This window comes from Cryptomeria japonica, chromosome 4 (genome assembly GCF_030272615.1).
Source record: "Cryptomeria japonica chromosome 4, Sugi_1.0, whole genome shotgun sequence".
NCBI lineage: Eukaryota > Viridiplantae > Streptophyta > Pinopsida > Cupressales > Cupressaceae > Cryptomeria > Cryptomeria japonica.
In genome coordinates, this window is record NC_081408.1 from 602,562,835 (window position 1) to 602,580,778 (window position 17,944).

Genomic DNA, 17,944 nt, shown 5'->3' on the forward strand with positions numbered 1-17,944 from the left:
ACACAGGGAGTAAATGCTCAACAAGCTTAGGAAGAGTATGAGAAAGAACAAGAAGAGAAGGAAATTAAGATAGAGGAAGAAGCTATTAATCAAGATCCAGACGTATCAGCAAGAATATTACTAGAAGCAGATATTCCAAAACACGTGAGAGAAGAGGTGGAAGGAATTAAAGAAATGTTTGCATCATTAAACATTCTAGTCACATATACGGGAAGAATGCAACAAGAGGATTCAAAAATAGACTCAAATTAGTATGAATGGGGCCCATAAACTCTATCAGATATATCTACTGAAGAAAATCCTAAAGAATCCAATGACGTTATGGATGAAGCACAGGAAATAGCACAAATGAAGCTACAACAAGAACTAGAGGAAGCTAGACTGAAAAGACAAGAAGCCTATGAGCAACAACTAAGAAAAGAAAAGGCACAAGAAAATCACTCACTTATTGTATCTCCCTCTAATGAGATAAAGCAAGTAAGATATGGGAGCACAATTGAAGAACTGGAGGATAGTCAAATAGAGCCAGTCATCAATCCAAAAGAAGTAGAATGGGAAAGAAGACAAAGAATAATAGATCCATGTCAACAAGTATGTCAACTGCAGGTGATCATTGAACCAGAACAAGAAGGAACTTGTAGCATAAAAGATGTTGATATTGATACCATACATACTTTCACTAAGCCACTTGAAGAGGAGTCAGATGCTTCATCTTTTGACACTAGTTCATCTAAAACAAGATCCATCTTTGGCATTACCTATTAGACACCAAACTATGACTACTTTGTCATGAATGTTGAAACTCTGTCTGAAGAAGTTGTTGTTGTTAAATCACAATATATAGTCTAGTCTGAAGTAAGAGAAGGGTCTAGTGCTAGGTCCATTGGCTTAGATTCTCTAAATACTAACGTAAGCTTTGATAATCATGTTATGAATCTTTGGTCTCAAGATGTTAATGCGAGGTAGTCTTTTAGAACTCAACTTGATAGTCTGAGGTTGTGATGACAGTACTGTGAATTTCCTTGAACTCGTTGAATCTTTATCCCTGGCACACCCTGAACTCATTGACCATACTCTACAAAACCAACCCTTGGATATCCCTACCTTTTTAAATGACTATGCCATACCCACTATCTTTCTGGATGAGAATAAAATTAATTCTTCTCGGTAAAATTTGCTTGAGTCTTGCCTTTTTATCAAGTAGGGTGGTGGAAAGCGAGTTAAGGACAGCTTTGAATCCTGGTGTAGAGCGCAGTGGGGAAAGGATATTAATATTAATATTCTTCTGAATGATTTCTATATGATTGAATTTATGAGCAATAAGGAGAAATGTCAAGCGAAAAATAGAGGTCCATATATCCTAGATGGCATTGAAGTTCACATCATCGATTGGCAGCCCAATTTCAATCCCCAAACATATATCTTTCTAGATAGAAAGGTATGGATAAGATTGTATAATTGTCCCTCAAATTATTGGCACATTGATGTCATTAAGGACATATGCAAAAACATTGGCACCTTTGTATCAGCAGATGACATCTTGGAAGATAAACTATGGGGAAGCTTTCTCAGAATTTGTATTAGCACAAACCAAATCAACAAGATCCCTGATGAAGTTAGAATTATTGGGGCTGGAAAGATCTGGATTCAAAAGATTGATAGGGAAGATCAGCTGCATATTTTCCCTAAATGCTTCTCCTTAGATCATACTGGTATTATTTGTGATGTCTCCACTACGATACAACAAAATTATTCCTGTATGCAATCTCCTATTGAGGTTAAATTGCAACCGGAACCTCCCATTACCAATGACACCGGGGATGCCCTTTGCAATGATGCTCTTGAGAAGGATAATGGTATGCTGATAGAGGCAACCCCTTTGATCATAGTCCTCCCCTCCTCTGGCCAAAGCGAGAGCCATCAAGATCTTCTCACACTATTGCAAAAGACCAAATCCCTTCAGGTAGACATTGAATCCAAGTTAGCAGACTCTCTTCCACCCTCCCCCTTTGTGCCCAGGAATCATTTGGCAATTGAAAATGGAAATCCACTCTCTCATGCTATGGAGAATGACACTATAGAGGTGTTAGGAGGGCAGAATCACTCTCCGATAGGCATCGAACTAGAAGATGGCAAAATTGAAACCTCCTCCTCGGAGGGGGAGGAGGACTTTGAACCTAACTTAGAGCTTATAATGGAGGGTTCCCTAAAAGGTTTTGGAAAATCAGATTCGACTATTGATAAACCAAATTTTAAACCAAAAGGTGGGGGGGGGCGCAAGTCCAAAAAAGTCATGCTAGTAGTCATTGGTGTTGCCTCTAGTCAAACCAAACTTAATTTAGGGAAGGGAAATGCCCTTCCCTAGGAGTCGTGAGACTCCTATCTTGCAACGTCAGGGGCATCAATGCCCTTGACAAATGGTGCTTTATTAAGTGCCAGATTGATGACTCCAAAGGAGATATTTGGCTACTACAGGAAACTAAATGGAGCAAGGCTGAGATTGAGGCCAAAATGAGAGTTTGGAAACAGTGGGATGTGTTTTTTAGGAAATCGGATGGAGCTTTTAGTGGCTTGGGAATTATTTGGAACCCCATGAATGTTAAGATCTCACTCGTGGGAGAAGATAAGTATTGGCATCATTGCTTGGTCACTATTCTTGGACGTAATGAGAGCTTCAATCTCTTCAATGTGTATGGACCTTCTTTTGCTAGTGATAAGTGGGCTCTCTGGGATCTCCTATCCATTAAGTTAAACAATATTACTGATGGTAGTTGTGTGGTAGCTAGGGATTTTAATACGATCCTTTCTGGCATTGAGAAAAGTGGGGGTATTTAGAGGACTAGTACGTCCCAAAAAGACTTCTTGGACTTTGTTGAGAAAAATCACCTCTTAGACATTGCTCTGAAAAATGGAATTTTCACATGGTCAAACCGGAGATTGGGCTTCACTAATATTGCTAAGCAGCTCGACCGGTTCCTTGTTTTTGGTGAGTGGCTATGGTAAAATCTAGCATTAGAATCATCAATTCTATCACTCAGTGGATCAGATCACTACTTGATCTATCCAGAGGTCGCCTTAGCTAAAGCGGAGGGAGGTACTTTATTCCGGTTTGAGAAAATGTGGCTTAGAGTGGATGAACTTCATGATCTTATAGCAGCTTGGTGGAATGAGCTAGTTTTTAGGAATCATTTGAGACTTCTCATTCTCAATAAAAAGCTCAAGTATATTAAGGTTAAGATCAAAGAATGGAATAATAACCACTTCAAGAATATTCATATGGAGAAATTAAGAATTAAGGCTAAATTGGCTGATTTAACCAACTATGTTACATCTTTAGGAATGACTGAGGATCTATTTATCAAAGAAAATTCTCTCAAATCAGACCTAAATGAAATCCTTAGATGTGAGAAAATCCACTGGTGACAAAAATCAAGGGAGTTATGGTTAAAGCAAGGAGATTAAAAAACCAAATTCTTCCACCAGTCAGCCATTGCCAATCGAAACAGAAACAGAATATCAGAGATTATGAGGTCGAATGGAGTCACTATCAAGAATTACGAGGACATTGCACAGGAAGCTGTAAGATTCATTGATTCTCTATTGAATGGGGACCATCAGATCAATCATGAAGCAAGAGCCAGAATTCTAAACTCAATCCCATCCATCATCTCTGCTAATCAAAATACAGCTCTCTATACGCCCATTTCTATTGATGAAGTAAGGAAGACCACCTTCCAATTGAAACCGGATAAGACTCCTAGCCTGGATAGCTTGCCTATCACGTTCTTCCATCAATAACGGGATATCATACTTGAGATTTACACCTTGTTGTAGAAGAATCAAGAAAGAAGATGAATATGTTAGGGACCATCAATCACACCTTTTTTACTCTAATTCTGAAGAAGTAGAATCCACAACAGATGAGTGATTTCAGGCCTATCGCTCTATGCAATACTGTATATAAGATTGTAAAAAAGATCATAGCTAACAGATTGAAGCCCCTCCTTAATCACATCATATCTGAGGAACAAAGCGGGTTTTCCCCTGGAAGATCCATTGTAGAAGGCATCATTGTTGCTCATGAAACACTCCACACAACCAGGAAAACCAACGACTCATGTATGATTTTAAAACTGGACATTATGAAAGCTTATGACATGGTGGATAGGGATTTCTTATTTGATGTTCTCAACAATTTGGCTTCTACAAGGAATGGCTCACTTGCGTCACGAGTTGTCTCTCTTCCCTCAAATTCTTTGTTCTGGTCAATGGTTCATCCCACGGTTTATTCTCTTCGACAAGAGGTATTAGACAAGGTGATCCATTATCACCCTTTCTATTCATCATAATGGTTGAAGCTTTAGGTCGATCCATAAGAGCTCTCCACCAAGATGGTCTTTGGGTTGGAGTTAATATGGCAATAGGGGTCGAAAAAACAACTCATCTTCAGTTTGCTGATGATACCATTTTATTTGGATCAGCCTGTAGGTGGGAAGCCAGATCAATCAAAACTTGCCTTGATGATTAATGTTTGGCTTCTAGTCAGAAAATCAACTAGCACAAGTCTGAAGTGTTTTTTGTCAACACTCCGCTCAACTTGCAAATGGTATTATCAAGGATTCTCAATCTCAGAGTTGCTAATTTACCACGGAAATTTCTTGGTACCCCCGCTTTTCATTGGTAGTAACAGAGCTCACTACTGGAAGCACCTCATTGATAAGTGCAAATCCAAGCTTGCAAATTGGAAAGGCAAGTGGCTATCTTTTGCTGGGAAACTCACTATGATAAAGTCGGTCCTTTCAGCGCTACCAGTTTTTTCCATGGCTTGCCTACGGTTACCAGTGGAGGTTGAAGATGAATTGACTTCTCTAATTAGAAATTTGCTTTGGAATGGGTCCGATTATAAAGGTAAATTTCCCCTAATAGCTTGGAAAAAGATCTATCAACCAAAAATGGTAGGTGGCGTTGGTATTTGCCAAATATTAATTATGAATTTAGCAATGGGTACTAAATTGGTTTGGGAAATGTGTAGCGATGGGAAGCAAAAATGGGCAAGGCTCCTAAAACATAAATATCTAGACTCCCTAGAACCTAAGAGTATTTTGATTATCAACAACCCTCCTAGGGGCTCGGCTATCTAGAATTTTATTTTGGATAGCAGGGAAATCATAAGTGATTGGGTTACCTGGGAGGTCAGGAATGGTAGGGATGCCTCCTATTGGTTTGATTCTTGGTTGGGTGAAGCTGCCCTATGTCACAACCCCTTTCTACAACCTGTTATGGAGGAAACCTTTCACCTCTAGGGGCATAATATCTGTGATTATAGTTATCCAATCCTAGAAAATGGTATCTCTAAATGGAAATGGAACTCCTTGGTCGAGCTAGACTTGGATCAATTTCAGAAGGACTTATTTACTAATATTCTCAACAAAAGGATTATTTTCCCTTCCCCTGATAAGGATATTATTAGGTGGTGCGGCTCCTCTGATGGAAAATACAAGGTATGCTTTGGCTACAAGTTGAAAGAAGCGGCTATAGACAAAAAAGACTGGCCTGTTAATCTCTTTTGGCATCAACACCTCCTTCCCAAAGCAGATTCCTTTGCCTAGTTGGCTTGCCAGAGGAAAATCTTAACTCAAGATAGGCTTCATTCAATAGGTATCAATGGACCCAGCAGATGTCCTTTATGTCTAGATCAGGAAGAGACTATAGATCATCATCTTCTCTATTGCAAATTCTCCATTCATTATTGGTGGTATTTCATGGGAAAACTGAGAATCTTCGGCCCCTTCCCAGCAGGGCTGGACAATTGGTTTTCACAATGGCCTAAACTAGTAGGAAAGGCAGCTTTTTCTGATTTTCTCTTCATCCTCCCATCACTTCTGATTTGGTAAATTTGGAAAGAAAGGAACCATAGAATCTTCCAGGGTAAAGATATGTGCCCTCAGTCACTTTGTGTGAAAATTGAGAACCACCTCACTGAAATCCTGAATGTGGCAGCCCAATCTACAACACTTAAGAAAAATTTGTTCATAGACTGGGATTGTAAGATTAAGATGGTTCTTCCAAACCTACTCATCCCTCTGATTTTTGGCCTAGGCACTCTGGTGGATCAGCCCAATCCAAGAGAGGGGGCGATCTTGGACGCACCAGCGGTTGGGTGGTGCAGGATAAACTTTGATGGTGCCTCTACAAGAAATCCAGGCCAAAGTGGTATTGGTTGCATTCTGAGGAACTCTGAGGGTCTCTATATAAAAGAAATCTCTGAAAAGATTGGAGTGGCTACTAATAATGAAGCAGAATTCAGAGAGAAATTAAGAGGTCTACAACTAGAGAAGGAGCTAGGGGTGCAGAAAATTCATTTGGAGGGTGACTCATTAAATGTCATTAACGCGATCCACTGCAATAGCACCCCTTGTTGGTGCCTCATCCAATGGCTTCAACCGATACTGGCACTCCTAGCTACCTCTGATGAATTTCAGGCTAGCCATATCTATAGAGAAGCCAATGGTGAAGTCGATTGACTTTCTAAATTGGCTATAACTGCTAGTGACCCCCCTGAAGATCCATCGATCCTTTGAAATATGGCGCATGCTAGTGGGTCTCCTGATAAACTACACACTCTCTGTTTCTTTCTGCCTCTTCCGGTCATGGAGCAAACTGGTCTCTTGTTTTTGGTAGAAGGATTGATCGGCTGTCATGTTAATCAGTTAATGTCTCCTCTTATCATCATGATGTGATGTATTGCCGACACTATTGATTAGTGCTATCTTTTGGCTCATGGCTATTAAATTCAAGTGTACTTGAGTATCCAGTTACAACTGTATCCTTTCAAGATTTGGTTACGATCACTTGTTGATCAAAGTCGGTCGACAACATGTTGAGGAATTTTGGAGCATATGGTTAGCCGAAGACCCGCAGCTCACGTGTGTGGGCATTTATTGGAGTTGCAGTTGCAGGGTTTTGTATTCTCTGGTTTGATTCCTTGCTATTTAATAATGGATCTCCCCTTCTTTCCACCATAATTAAATCCCCAATCCTTCTCAAAGCTACTCGTCGACAGATGGCTTTCTTGCATGAAATCACGGATAGGCATCTGCAAGAGGTCCTTTTTTCTCAACATCCTCTCATTCTCCACAGCTTAAAGAGGATTCTGGAAAAGGAATTTATTATGGCTTACCACAGGTACAGAGCCAATGCTGATATTCTAGCCTTTTTTCTTGCAATGTTAATCTACATGGGGACTAGTAAGCAGCAAGCAAAATAGCTAACCCAGATGATGTTCAAGCACCGCCTATTGGGGGAAATAGATGTTGTATTGGATAATATTGATGCCAATCTCAAAATTCCACTTCCCCAAAATTACTATATATGTCACTTAGCAATGGAGCGGAGGTGAAGAAGCTTGTGATTGTTAATTCTCAAGATTTTGAATCCTTCCAAGCAACTTGGCTTGTTATCTCCATGAACATTGAGTTCCTTCTGAAAGCAGTTGGTTTTCAAAGCGGTTTCACGTCGAATTGGAGGGCAATATTTCTCTGTGGTGAAGATATAGCGGTGACTGGTGACCTCGAGATCCTTGAGAATGGTGATCTGGTGGATAGAAATGATTGGGGGTTTGGGCTGGGTGAAGAATGGTATCCAAACTACTACTGACTCCCTAAGGAGAAGGTAGAATTGGCAGCTCACTTGAATTGTGGCCCTGAATGTCCCATTGTCCTAGATGCGGCTCATACTCCTATGGATGATGGCTCTGAAGACTCCCATTGATTCCAGTTCTCACCTCTCTCCAGTTTCTCTATTTCCTGGTTATTGTTTCTTTTAAAGGCCTCTGGTATCTTCTTCCAGTGGTTCCTGACTGGTGTTTTGTACTTGTCTAGCCTCCATTGTTGGTTTTTTGTATAGGAATAGAGCTATGGTAAGGGGTTTTCTTCATGGTTCTTTCCCCCTACTGCTCTCACTAAACTAGGCCTTGTATTCTCCTATTTTGATTAATACAAGGTTGCTGCCTATAATGTCCCTACTAGTTAGAGATCATTGTCCTGCAAAATAGATTGTTAGAATACAACAAATATATATACATATAACTAATCTGACTTGCAATTTAACTTTAAAATACTTAATTAACACTAATCACAATTCTTACCTAATAGAAAGGATACAAATGCCATACGAAGATATGTCCTTAGTGGGCTGTGCAGCTCACCTTCTTGGAACCCATCTTGGTTCCAAGCCATCCAGGAAATCGAAGGTGAATTCGATTCCTGTCTTGGATGTAATTTCTTACACCCAAGCCATCTAGGAAATCAAAGTTCAATTCAATTCCTGTCTTGGATGTAATTTCTTATACCCAAGCCATCCAGGAAATCAAAGGTTAATTTGATTCATGTCTTGGGTGTAACTTCTTCCACCCAAGCCATCCAGGAAATCGAAGGTTAATTCGATTCCTGTCTTGGGTGTAATTTCTTACACCCAAGCCATCCAAGGAAGACCATATGTCAATTCCTTGCCTTGGATGATGCATCTCACCATCCAAGTCCTCAGAGGGGACCGACCAAATCCATCTCTTCTTGGATGAACTTAGTTAACCAAGCCATATATATGCATATAGATATTTAGTATATATACTGCCTACCAGGGATTGTCATAATCCCTCCATTAGACTAAGGGAGTTTCCTCCCTATAGCCTCCATCAGGTAATCACATTTATATTATATTTTACAATTTATTACTATTTTCCATTCCATAATCCATATTTTCATATTCCTAATTTAACATGTACTCCCTAACATATATTGAAAAATATCCATTATCCAAAATCCACATTTATTTATTAACGTATATTCCCAACTATTCATTGATACGTATTCATCAACATCTAAGAACCATTCATTAACATATGCATTAAAATGTTCATTATTTATATTCATCAACATATGTATTAAAATATTCATTATTAACATTCATTAATATATGTATTAAAATATTCATTATTAATATCCATTAATATATATATTAAAATATTCATTATCAACATTCATTAATATATGTATTAAAATATTCATTATTAATATTCATTAATATATATATTAAAATATTCATTATTAATATTCATTAATATATATATTAAAATATTTATTAACTATAATCATTTATATAAACATTGTGACATCCTTACCTATCTGCACCCCTAGTAGTAGATTTTGGTCTGCAGTTCCTTGTTGTTGTTCACAGTGTTCCTTACACCTTGCGCTACCTCCTTTGTCCCCCACCATAGCCCTGTGGGGATCTTCCTTAATACCTTATGGAGGGGAAGGGTCACATCCTTTAATCTCTTAATCAATTATACTTTGTACTTGGATAATGAGTCGCTACTTATATTTGTAATGGCAGTCATTTATAATTGATCATTGTCTTCTAGACAATCTCCTTTTTAATTTTAATCATTAACAAATATCTTCCCTAGCTTAAATGCTATCTTTCTAGATATAGTCGCACCTTTCCAAAATCACACCAAAGAGGATCACTATTTTGTTTGTTATTGCTTCTTTAATCATCTTTTAATAAGTCTTTGACTTAAGCATATAAGTCGTTGACTTTTGTCTTCATAAGTCATTGTTCTTAGTAGCTTCTACCGTTGTTGTTTATTAAGCATATTGATGGCTACCTTTGCTATGTAATTCACTAATATATTTCTCAATCACAATCAACTACCTTTAATCTCTATCGCTTCATTTAAAAAGAAGAATTAAATCGCTACACAATAACCTCCTTAATATTCTGTATTCATATTTCCTACTTTGTAAATTATTTCCTTGCATGATTATACTTTTCTGAGTTGTCTTTGTCTTCTTGGGTAGCTGCTCTCTTTAATTCATTTTCTAATAAATTCGTTGTTGCTTTTATTACCTATCTGAATTTGATTTAGAACATGTAAATTATGTTTATAATATAATATTAATTTATTTTTATTTGAATATATCAATAATATTATTAGTAATAGATATTAAAAAATGTTAATTAAATAATAATATTTAATAAATAAATAAATTTCAAATAATCATTCATTTGTTAATTATTATATTAACTATTAATTAATAATAATAATTGCTCTTATATATATATAACGATCAAGGAGGGGACATGACAAGGGGGATCCTTGAGAATGGTGATCTGGTGGATGGAAATGACTGGGGGTTTGGGCTGCGTGAAGAATGGTATCCAAACGACTACCGACTCCCAAAGGAGAAGGCAGAATCGACAGCTCACTTGAATTGTGGCCCTGAATGTCCCATTGTCCTAGATGTGGCTCGTGCTCCTATGGATGATGAATCTGAAGACTCCCATTGATTCTGGTTTCTCTGTTTCCTAGTTATTGTTTCTTTTAAAGGCCTCTGGTATCTTCTTCCAACAGTTGTCGACTGGTGTTTTGTACTTGTCCAGCCTCCATTGCTAGTTTTTTGTATAGGAATAGAGCTATGGTAAGGTGTTTTCTTCCTAGTTCTTTCCCCCTACCGCTCTCACTGAACCAGGCCTTTTATTCTCCTATTTTGATTAATACAAGGGTGTTGCCCATCTACAGCTATTTACTTATTATATATATATATTCAATTAACAATTAAAAAATAAACTTTATTTTTGTAAATAAAATATAAAATTACTACAACTCTCAACAGTAATATTAAATTTAAAATTCAAAACCTCTTATTATAATTTATCTTATAGAAATAATAAATTTACTATTTAAATTCATTAGATTTGTTCATTATTAATTATGTACAAAGAATAGTCATAAAAGATAAAATTAAATTAACTTACATTATGCACAAAAAAATATTATTTTATAAATTTTTAAGACAAAATACTTGTACTAGTTAATTATATTAAATAATAAGAAATGAGATTTATTTTTAACTATTAAAAAAGGTTTTGTTTCTATTTATTTAATAAATAAAAAATGAAAAATTATAACAAACATTCTAGGTCTAGTTTGACATTACACAATTTAAGTTTAAATTTATTGAATGGACAATTAACAGACTTAAAAAAATAATCAACTTCGGCCCATTATCCATCAAAAAATAATAATTAAAAGACTTAAAAAAATGTTGGGTGTCTCTACTTTTAGATAGTACTTGATCAAGTGTGAAAGCCAAATAAATACATTATAGCACAAATTAGTATTAGAACTAATAGCTACTCGTATGCTTCTAAGCTTACAACTATTAAATTTTTTATTATAGCATATCTATATAATGTCTCATATGTAGATATACACTTCTAAGTTTGTAGCTATTAACCTTTTTATTATAGCATATCTATATAATGTCTCATATGTACATATACATATCTCGTTACTTTAAAAAAAGAATCTCTTAACTTTGATGTAATCTTAATGTTTATTTATTTTTTTCACTTCTTATTAAAGTAAGATTGAGTGATTGTCACTTTTGGACTTTCAAAATGTGTAACACTAGTATCTTAGTTGAAAATATATGTGACATATAAACTACCAAAATTGTAATAAGTGAGGGTTTCAAACCAAGTAATAGAGGTAATATTTGACACATTTGAACTTTATCTAACTAATCCACATAAATCATGGTAAAAATGGTAGCACCATTTAATGTAATTTAGAAAATGGTCAATAGTTCATTCCTCACATTAGATCAAATTTTAAATGTTATTCTCAATTTGTCAAAAATCCAAAGAACAAGGACATCCTACTAGCATTTGATAGGAATTTTGCAACAACGCAGCATTGTTACAACTATGTCGTCTTCAAAAGTTACAAAAAAATGCCAATTTCATGTAATGTAAGGGTCTAGAAAGGATAATTTTGGAAAAAAACCCTCATGTCATCAAATTAATAGTGCCAAAATATTAATAGGGGGGTTTATCCTAGAAGAGGTCTCGTTTCATTAATTAGAACCCCGTGAAACTTTTGGGCTACAATGATTATATGAGGGCGACAATTGGGTGTGGAATAGACTTCTTTCTAAATAAAGCACCATGTGTTATATATCTCACATACATGCAAAACACAAGAAAATTTTAAAAGAGAAATAAGTTATAAAATTGTAAATGAATAAATAAATACAAACTAGAGATTTTGAGAGATATGCAATGACCATAGCCCACAAAGACAAGGAGCCCACTCAAAAAGGAAGTATTCCATCTCAAAATAGAGAGAGAAGAGAACCTCTTGAATAGAGAGAAATGAAAGGATTAAGAATCCCTTCTACATCCCTCACCCCCGCCCCCCAAAGTGGACATTGGCCAGACCCCAAACAAATCTCACAAATGAAGGAACCTTCTTTCAATGAATGGATTGGTGAATATGTATATTCTACAATTAGATAATATTGAAGATCGCCTATGTAATCATGAATCAAATCTTAGATGAAGTACATGAGTATCTCAAAGTATTTAGGCCTTTGATAATAAATTGAATTCTTTGATTTGTATATTACACTTTGATTATCATAAAATATAATACTAAGTTTTTAAAATGAAATGCTAAACATAACAAAAAAATAGTTTAAAGCGAAATGACATCAATGATGGCATTAATTATTAATGTCAAGCTGAATAATTTTAGAAACAAAATCACCCTACAGCCATTTCACTTGCTTTTAAGTCAACCACAAAACATATCAACATGAAAAAGAATAATCGCAAGAAACCTAATACAACAAGAGACGCATAGCATCATGTTCCTACCAAGAGTTAGAAATGTGAAAGGTAGAAGAGAAAAGGCAAGGTAGAGGTGGCTTTTGGGAAGTAACGCTTTACAAATTATACCATTAAAAAGACTAGCATCAAGTTCCTACCATTAGTTTGGAGTAGATAAGAGTTGGGATTAAGATAGAGGGGAGGAAGAAGAGGCAAGAAATTGATAGAGAGATTGCTAAAGGTAGAGGGATAGATAAAAGTAGAAAGATATAGATAAGGAGATTGACAAATAGAGAAAGAGAGAAAGAGTTGAAGAGATAGATAAGTATATAGGGAGAGAGATAGAGAGAGCAGGAAATAGAGATATATGTGGCACTATGATAGAGAGATAGAGATAACAAATTAGAAATATATCGAAATCTAAATGTTAAAAAAATATATAATTTATAAAATAATAATTTATTTTATTAAAAAACTATATAATTAATTAAAATTAAAATTAAAATTAAAAATTAAAATAAATAAATTAAATACAAAATTGAAATATATCAAAATTCAAATGTTAATAAAAACAATAATTTAAGAAATAAGTATAAGTAATAAATTTATTAGATTGTTATATTGTAGAAAAAATGTAAAAGTAATTGCTCAAATATGTGATGCAAATCTATATTATAGTAAGCTTGAGTAATTGCTTTACATTTATGGACTATGGAATAATATAAATGTAGATGACTCATATACTTATTTATATTATATTTATAAACAATCAAAATATTTTTAAAATATAATTCCTAAGAATATTAGCCATAAAACTGACCATTTTTTATAGTATATTTAAGTACTTACTAATATTTAATAAAAAATTGCTTTCCATAATAATCATCTCAAACTTTTAAAGCCTAAATATTAATTAATTGTCGTATGGAAACATTTATTTCCTTTAGAAAATCCTTTGCTCTTGTGAATAGGGTTTCATATAAATGATTACCAGTGCAGTACCGACGTTGAACGCATGGAGGAAGAGTTATAACGTGTGCAGCTTTTTCCCTCCCATTTGTTGGCGTATGCATCTGTACTTATGCGAGACTACCTAGTGGTAGGTATAAAGAAGAAGACATAACTGTGTCGCATACCTTCATGTATTACATATGTTCCACTCTGAATGTTGAATACAAATACCAAATTACTTGGAAGCGATTTTATCCTGTACAGATAAATGAGGGTCTGCTAAATATAAGTGCTTGCATTCTATGAATTTTAACGTGCCCAAATTGTTTGAGGACAAAGATGCATGTATTCCTCACCATAGGTATAGCATTTCCATTTCTTAGCTCTTCCAATAATCAAATGCATTTAATTTTTGAATAGTAGTTTACAAATCAAAATCTGGTGAGTTTTTGTTCATTTATTGGCTCCATCTGAATGTTGCGATTTTTTTTGGCATTTCAATGAGACAGGACTTTAGCAGTGCTATATTAGAAATTCTTAACAGCAAATGATGAAGAAAACTCTTACCTTTTGTTAAATTGCGTTTCTCAAAACACTAATTTGAATCCCATGTATAGGATACTTGATCTTAAAATTGGAAGACAAGTACTTCAGAAAGGGTTACTTTGGAATTGATGTTATTGCTGGAAATGTGGTAACTACCTACTTACCAGGTCAAGAATTTGATAGATGCAGGGGCGGATGTACTCAGAGTTGGGATGGGCTCAGGTTCAATGGAAGGTGGAAGTGCACATCTTATTACCCTGCAGAATAATGAAGTGTGCATTCATGGGGAATTATAGGGGCCCTACGGGTCTGCCCGACACTCTTAAGCTATTCCCCCACCCCACTCCTACGGGCAGTTCGCTAACTAGACTTGGGATACAGGTTATCCGGAGATGAATGGACTATCAAAATGGAGTCAAATCGGAAGCATGAATCTCTTCCCACTGAATCAAATCGATTGAGTTCGCTGCCTACCATTATAATAAGGGCATAGGAATGGTCCGAATGTTTTTTCAACAGAGAGATGAAGTAAGCATTTTTGGGTGCTTTTGAAAATAAATCAGCAAAACACAAAATGTTTAATTATGTTGTATAATTACTGCAGAACGCACAAACTCATAGATGGTCTCCGAGAGTTTAAAATGTATATATATTTTGGATTAATAAACAAATCCAACAACTCACCTGAAAACACTGGTCGCAAATGGAACCCTTGATCATAGAACCAACCCACAAAAACCACTGTTCTGTTACCAAAAATCACCATTTTTCACAAGGGGAAAAAGGTTACATTTTCATTTGAATCCAGGCAATGAGCTGCTTCTTTTCAGAATTGACGTAAATGATGCCAAATGCAAATGAAATGAGCTTGTCGAAGTTAAAACTCTGCAAATCTGAACTTTCGAGAGAAACTGCCTGAGGATAACCCCAAGTATATATTTTAAATTAAATCTCCTCTGGCGAAACCAAATGAAATGTACTGAAAATAATGCGATTTCACCTCAAATCGTCCTCGGCAGAACTAATATAACAAATGCCATGAACACAGCTTAATCAACATGGAAGATACCATGCCATTGGACATTGCAGCATTTACAAAACACCAAACATAAATCATCTCCTGACAAAATATAATATTTTGACACAGTGCATAGATACTTATACAGTATCAAACGTTTTCGCCATTATTAGTTTTGGCAATTGTAATAGATTTAGCAATTGTATTCTAACCGTACAGTACAATAAGACGTCATAGAAAATCTATGCCAACAGTCCATTTAATTTGGGCATCAATGTAGTGATGAATCAGATTTCTCAGATGGGATTCTCTTCTGTATCGCACAAAATTTCTTAATGAGATTTTAAGAAAAGAAAGAAGATAAGATAGAATTTCTTGTACAGATTTTGATGGCGATGAAAATTATTTTTCTTTAATATTTTTTGGTTAAACTTAACGATGGTATTGTAAATTACATTAACAAGTTGAAATCAACAAAGACAAAATCTACCATTCACGTAGGTCTGCAAAGGCCAAGTTAACAGACATGACCCTTGATCTTGTCCCATGAAGGACGTAAGATTGTATTTATTCAACCATTATCACTAGTATTTTGGCATCCATCTTGTTATTCTTCTAGGAAGGGACCAGAGAAGCAAAATGAGCGCATTTCGAAGCATCCCCTCCATTTGTAAAAGTTCGAAATATGTTCCTTCCCCAAAACTCCAAGATAAACTGTTGGATCCTCCTCCCCAATGGCGAAAATGCTCTCTTCCCCAAACACCAAATAGTAAGGGTGTCATTTCTGGTATTCTTGGCCCTTCACCAATGACACCCAATAGTAAGTGTAGGATTTCTCGATCTAGATCTAGAATGGAAAGAAATTCCACTAGGAGTAGCACATCTTTTGGGTATCTTTATCCTTCAGAGGAGATCATGAAAGAATTGTATGTTAATTTTGTTCAAGATATGAATCCAGACGAAGTAGACTTCATGCCAAGCCTAATGTTTCAAGTAGAGCAAGCTCATTGGCACTATGAGGACAATATAGTAGATCAAGATCCTCGTTTCAAGTCCCTTAGCATAAAGGACTTCACCTATCTTTTCTTTAAGAGTTGTGATCCATTTAAAATTTACCATGCCAACCATGTAAATGATATACTTGATGAATTCAAGGCCTTTAAGCACTCCGTTCCAGTTGCGGGCTCAATAATTTTGGACCAGTCCCATAAGAGGTGTTTGCTTGTGAAGGGCTGGAAGAGTAATTCTTGGAGTTTTCCTAGGGGAAAGAGGGAAGATCCTGATGAAAAAGATCACATATGTGCTATTAGAGAAACCATGGAAGAGGTAGGATATGATATAAGCCCATTTTTGAATATCAATGACCTCATTGAGCATTCTGAAGAGAAGAAACGAGTGGTTTTGTATATTATCAGAGGAGTGGATGAGAAATATCCTTTTGAACCAAGGACCAAAAAGGAAGTCAGTGAAATTGCTTGGCATCCACTCCAAATCATGGGAAAAAAATGTAACAAGTATTTTATGGTTGGCCCATTTCTACACAAATTGGAGAAGTGGATTAAAAGAAATCGCATGATCTCATCTACAACACCACTGAATGAAATTGGCGAGATATGCACTATTTGGAAAGCTGATAAAGAACAAATGAATTCGACTCCAAGGAGGTTTTCTGTAACACCCAATGTTAAAATTAATACTCCTAACCCTTTTCAAATGGGTCCTTCAACTGCATGTAGAGAGCTTCAAAATAGTACCCCTAATTCTGCTCAAAAGCGTGCTTCCACTCCTAGTTGGAGTAAAAGTAATCTCAATAATTGTAGTCAAAGGCGTTCTTCCAGTCATTGTTGGAATTCTCAAACTAGTTCTCCTTGTTCAAATAGTTCTAGATATCATTATCCTAAAACAGAATCAATTACTTCTCCTTATCCACCTAGATCTTCTCCTTGTCCACCAAGATCAATTACTTCTCCTTATCCACCTAGATCTTCTCCTTATCCACCTAGATCAATTACTTCTCCTTATCCACCTAGATCTTCTCCTTATCCACCTAGATCTCCTGATTTAAGTACTTATTTAAGTTCTTCTCCTTATCCTAAATATCGTATTCCTCATCATAGAAAAATGGAGGCTTCAGATGCATCTTCGTGGTTAAGATGGTAGTTCTTTTAAAGTTTGAAAAATCATGAGAACAAAAAGAGTTGTTTATTGATTGTACACGATTCTTCTACATCAGTATATAGCAAGATATAATAAACTTTTACCAGACACAATCATGATATCTCAGAAATCTATTTTCATTAGCAATATATAAATAATAAGAAGTGATGAATTTGTGGATATATAGAATAGTAGAACAACAGATGTCATTACTTGCTATTAAATATATCTACCAAACCAAGAAAATATTGGTTTGTTTTCTCCAGTTATATTTTAGATTAGATGTTTTAAGTTGATATCTCTCCTGCTAAATATATGATTTATGAAGATATTGAATTTACTTAATGTATTTAGCAGACAGGTTCTCGTTACACGGGCCAATAAGCTTTCTGCAGTTTTTATGGTTCTCGTTATTGATAAAATCTTTTGTATAGCCTTTGTCTAAGCTTTCATAAAGGTTTGGTTTGAAATAATAGTTGCAGAGCAGCATTCTACAAATTTTGCCAGCATCCCAACTGCTTGATAGGAGCTTTGAACAGCATATTGATCTCCAACAAGGTGTAATGAAAGTAGCGGTTTTGTAAGATATTATGTTGG

At 35.5% G+C, this 17,944-nt stretch overlaps 1 protein-coding gene across 1 annotated transcript; it reads left to right on the top strand.

The window, feature by feature from the left end:
* The first annotated feature begins 16,042 nt into the window (after positions 1–16,042).
* Positions 16,043–17,350, top strand: LOC131061119 (mRNA-decapping enzyme subunit 2-like). Its single transcript, XM_057994630.2, has one exon. The coding sequence runs from the start codon at positions 16,043–16,045 to the stop codon at positions 17,348–17,350; it is 1,308 nt and encodes a 435-aa protein (XP_057850613.2).
* Positions 17,351–17,944: the final 594 nt, after the last annotated feature.

Bases quoted from the DNA above. Each gene is read 5' to 3' on its own strand.
- LOC131061119 (XM_057994630.2), top strand. From the start codon at position 16,043: ATGGAAAGAAATTCCACTAGGAGTAGCACATCTTTTGGGTATCTTTAT.